The 4,151-nt window shown below is 44.1% G+C and overlaps 2 protein-coding genes across 2 annotated transcripts; one reads left to right on the top strand and one right to left on the bottom strand.

Moving 5' to 3' along the window:
- TM35_000931090 (uncharacterized protein) lies at positions 1-567 on the top strand (the record flags this gene model as incomplete). Its single annotated transcript, XM_029031516.1, has 1 exon — positions 1-567. A coding segment is annotated over one exon (567 nt), but the record flags the coding sequence as incomplete, so codon positions are not given.
- A 1,083-nt stretch (positions 568-1,650) lies between these two features.
- TM35_000931080 (transglutaminase) lies at positions 1,651-3,039 on the bottom strand (the record flags this gene model as incomplete). Its single annotated transcript, XM_029031515.1, has 1 exon — positions 1,651-3,039. One exon carries the CDS (start codon positions 3,037-3,039, stop codon positions 1,651-1,653), a length of 1,389 nt encoding a protein of 462 aa, XP_028877194.1.
- Positions 3,040-4,151: the final 1,112 nt, after the last annotated feature.

Raw genomic sequence — 4,151 nt, 5'->3', positions numbered from 1 at the left:
GTTTCATCCTTTCTTTTCCTCATCCTCACTCTTCTTTTTCTCTCAAGTTCAAAATCCCTGAGCATGATATTTCAGGCCTCAAGGTTCAGCGCCTCGGGACGTAAAGTGCCCCTCGAGCCCCGCCGAAGCGAAGCATGCCGCTCACACAAACCCCACAAACCCCACAGTGGAGTGGTTCAGCAACACAACGGTGTCCTTCCCACTCACAGTGCACACACACACAATGACAGTCTCACATGCTCATATCAGAGAGGCACTGCCGCATTCACTAAAATGTACACTAAGCCACACACCTACAGAGAGGAAAATAAAAACAAAAGAAAAGAACAACAACAACAGGATACCAACAGCACACAAAGCACACACAACACAATAATCACAGGTGCCACTCTCATCAGAGAAAAACATTCACCCACACCAGCACATCAACACACCCGAAAAAGAAAAAAACAGATCCATTACGTGAAGCCGAAGCGGAACACTCTCAGTCCCTCCCCGCAGGTTGCAGTCACTCAAGCAAGCCACACACACCACAAGAGCAGAAATATATTCGTGGCAATACCGTGAGTGACACAACACCGAGAGAAAAGGTGAGAACAAAGAAATGTGTTTTCATTACGTGGGCGGTGTGAGTAGTAACCCAAACACACAAAGGAACACACAACAGAGGGGCACACTCAAACACCGACAACCCATCGATCTTTATACCAAAATAAAAATGTAGAAAAAGAGTGACTGCGTGAAATAGACACAATAATAGAGCAAAGATGTAACAAGAAAAAAAAAATTCATTACTTAATGTGGCTGCGATGCCTGGACACAGTCCAATCCATCCCAAGGTTAACAACGGAAAACCATTGTGTACTGAACGTGCCGTGCCCATATCTTTATTCTTGATGTCCCTGCAGCAGTTTGTATATAATGAAAGAAAGAATCATCCCACAAGAATGAACACACAAGATACACAAGGTGTATCGGAAACGCAAAAGAAATGAAACACACAGCTGCACATAATGTGCAATGAAATTACAATGAAACACACGCACACGTAAGGAAAAAGCAAAATAATGAAAACAAAACACGAAAAAAAAGCCGTGATCACCATGTGAATATGTTCAGAGGGCAAGCAACACAATTCCCTGCAGTAGGTGTGTGTGTGTCTTTCGTATAGGGCAAGCAATGGGAATGATGCACACATGATGACAGTCCACACACACACACAAGGAGAAGGAGGGTTGGTAGTGTGCGTGTTTGTGTGTCTTGAACCTCCTGCCATTCTTCACATTTCAGTCACAGCAATTAAAACACATCGGGATTGTATCCCATTCCCATGGGTAAAAGCAATAGTTAGTAATATCACGGAACACACACATCACCAGGAGGACACAGTAAATGGCGGCAAAACAGAGCCCAGAGCATAATGCCATCAAACAAAGAGGACACTCCCTTCACAAAATAATGGTTTGTCATGTGTTGAGTGTCATAGTAGCCCAATAGATTTGTCCAGCAAAAAAATGCAAACAAGAGATTTATCGTGCTGCAAGAGAAAAAAGAAGGGCTGATATCCAACCAAAAGAACAGTGCCCTTACAATGCGCCCATGTCCACTCAAACAAAGGTTAACTGTACAGTTGTGTCATGGGAACACCGATCAGCACACGAGAGTGCAACCCAACAAACACAACAGAATCAACAATAAGGGACTGTGCACCAACGCAGGACTGCTGCCGTCTTTCTTCTTTGTGACCTTTTCTGCTGCCCGTTTCGCCTCTTCCGCAACCCGTCTCTGCTGTTCTTCTTTATCCTTTTTCTCCCTCACTTCTTCTTCCTTCTGGGCCTTTTCTTGTGCCCTTCTTTCCTCGGCTTCTCTATCCCTCTGAGCCTGTTCTTGTGCCCTTCTTTCCTCGGCTTCTCTATCCCTCTGAGCCTGTTCTTGTGCCCTTCTTTCCTCGGCTTCTCTATCCCTTTGGGCCTGTTCTTGTGCCCTTCTTTCCTCGGCTTCTCTATCCCTTTGGGCCTGTTCTTGTGCCCTTCTTTCCTCGGCTTCTCTTTCCCTTTGGGCCTGTTCTTGCTTTCTTCTATCCTCGGCTTCTCTTTCCCTTTCTGCCTTTACTTCTTCAGCCAGCTTCTTTTCATCCTCCTCTCTCTCCGTTGCTATCTGTTTCTTTGCTTCATCCACTGCATTCTTCACCTTCCCATCCATGGCGTTTGCTTTTGGGTCTTTTCGTCTTTTGCGCGCTCCGACATCCTTCACAATCTCTTCAATCGTCTTTTCAATCTGTTGGATCTGGTCTTCAATCTTCTTGATATCTTCTCCTTTCTTCTCAATTGGTTCTCCAACTTTAATCGCAACTAGTTTATTCTTCGCTTCTTTCATTGATTGCTTTGCTGCCTCTACACGCCGCTGAACATGGAACTCGATAACGTGACTCCGGCCTCTTAATTCCTTGTATCTTCCCGTGACTGCCACCACCTTACCGTAAGTTTTGTTGCTCTTTTCTGCGAGCAATTCCTTTTCAAGTGTCCAATAGGTCCTATTTGTTTTTGCCGCTTTTTCATTCAAATAACTTCTTACACTTTGGTTGAATCTGTTCTCCGCATCCTCCAAACTCTCTTGTGGACCCTCGCACAGAACACCTGCTCGCCTTACATAAGGGATTGATGACTTTGTCGTGTTGACTTCTTTTCCAACCTCTAGCACCATCTCTTCGAGCTTCTTAACCTCTTCAGCCGTCGCCATCTTCACAAAATCCTTAACCTCTTCAGCCCTAGTCTCAACAAGTTGGGAACTTCCGTTCAACGAGTCCACAGCTCCGTCCCACACAGTCATACAGACTCTACCTTGTACAAGAAGCTCATACGCCTTTTCTATCCACGCCGCTGTCACATTCTCCGCCGCCACCATCTCATCATGTTCAGTCCGTTCCACAACCGCCTCAACCGGCGCCTCTCCCCCACTGCCATCGGTTGCACGGACCACACACGCACAGAACTGCAGAAGTACCAATAGGTACACCACACGTCGCAGTTGGTCGAACATCGTTGTTACAATTGTCACTGTGGGTTGTTTGGATCTGTGGTAACAAGAAAAAAAAGGAGAAAAGAGACGCACATTTAACACACAAGGCAGAGGGCACACAGCAACACAGAAAGAGAGAGAGAGAGAGAGTACACATCACATTAGCAATCAAACAGAACCCAATGAGGGAACAACAGTAAACCACTCACACAATAAAACACACCCAGAGTTACACAGATATTGAAACAACACATTGAATATTGGAAGAAGTGGAAAACAAATGGTATCAAAACAATATTAAATAATCGTCTCCGCACACACTCCAATATCTTACTCGGTATTCATACACACAAAGTGTGTCTGTATTCTCATTATAATAAAACCATTATCAGGCAGTTTGAACACCAAAATACACAGTGTACGCCCGGCAACATACAAAATCAACACCACAAATCATCAGCAAAACAAAGAGACCGTACAATAATCAACACACTTCCAAACAGAAAAAGAAAAGAAACCAATGCATGACCATAATATTTATACCAACACCACAATTGGAATCTAAAACCCACTCACTCACAACCATAACAAAAATGACTGCATACATCACTGTAATATCATGCCACTCTTTACAAACAAAGGCAACACACAATTACTCTCTCACACACATATTACCTCTTTATTTATCCTTATTACTATTATTTTATTTTTCCCTCAGAATGCCGGTTCGCCTCCTTTACTTCTCCCAGAGCATCAAAAAAAAAAAAAAATCCCACCCCCCCATTTGATGTACATGAGGAGGGTACAATCACAAATATCCCCTTCCATCCCCCACCCAAAAGGGACCCCACACACCACATCACGTTTTTTTTTCTTTTCTTCGTGTCTTTATGGATATTACTCCAATGGTACGGCTATCAACCGTACACCGTAGAGCAATTTAATTACCGACTTGCGAGTGACTCCGAAGAGGAAGATCCCTTTATTTTATAGGATCCTCAAGCTCTTGTAATATGATTTTTGGTTGTAGCCCGTTCCCAAACGAGAGAACCAGTCTACGAGAAATCCGATCGAGTAAACCCTACCAGATCTCTCTACTCTCACTTTTCTTACCCAAAACCCATCCTCCAGTC

This window comes from Trypanosoma theileri, assembly GCF_002087225.1.
Source record: "Trypanosoma theileri isolate Edinburgh chromosome Unknown TM35_Tth_93_V1, whole genome shotgun sequence".
NCBI lineage: Eukaryota > Euglenozoa > Kinetoplastea > Trypanosomatida > Trypanosomatidae > Trypanosoma > Trypanosoma theileri.
This window is presented reverse-complemented; position numbering and strand designations above follow the sequence as displayed.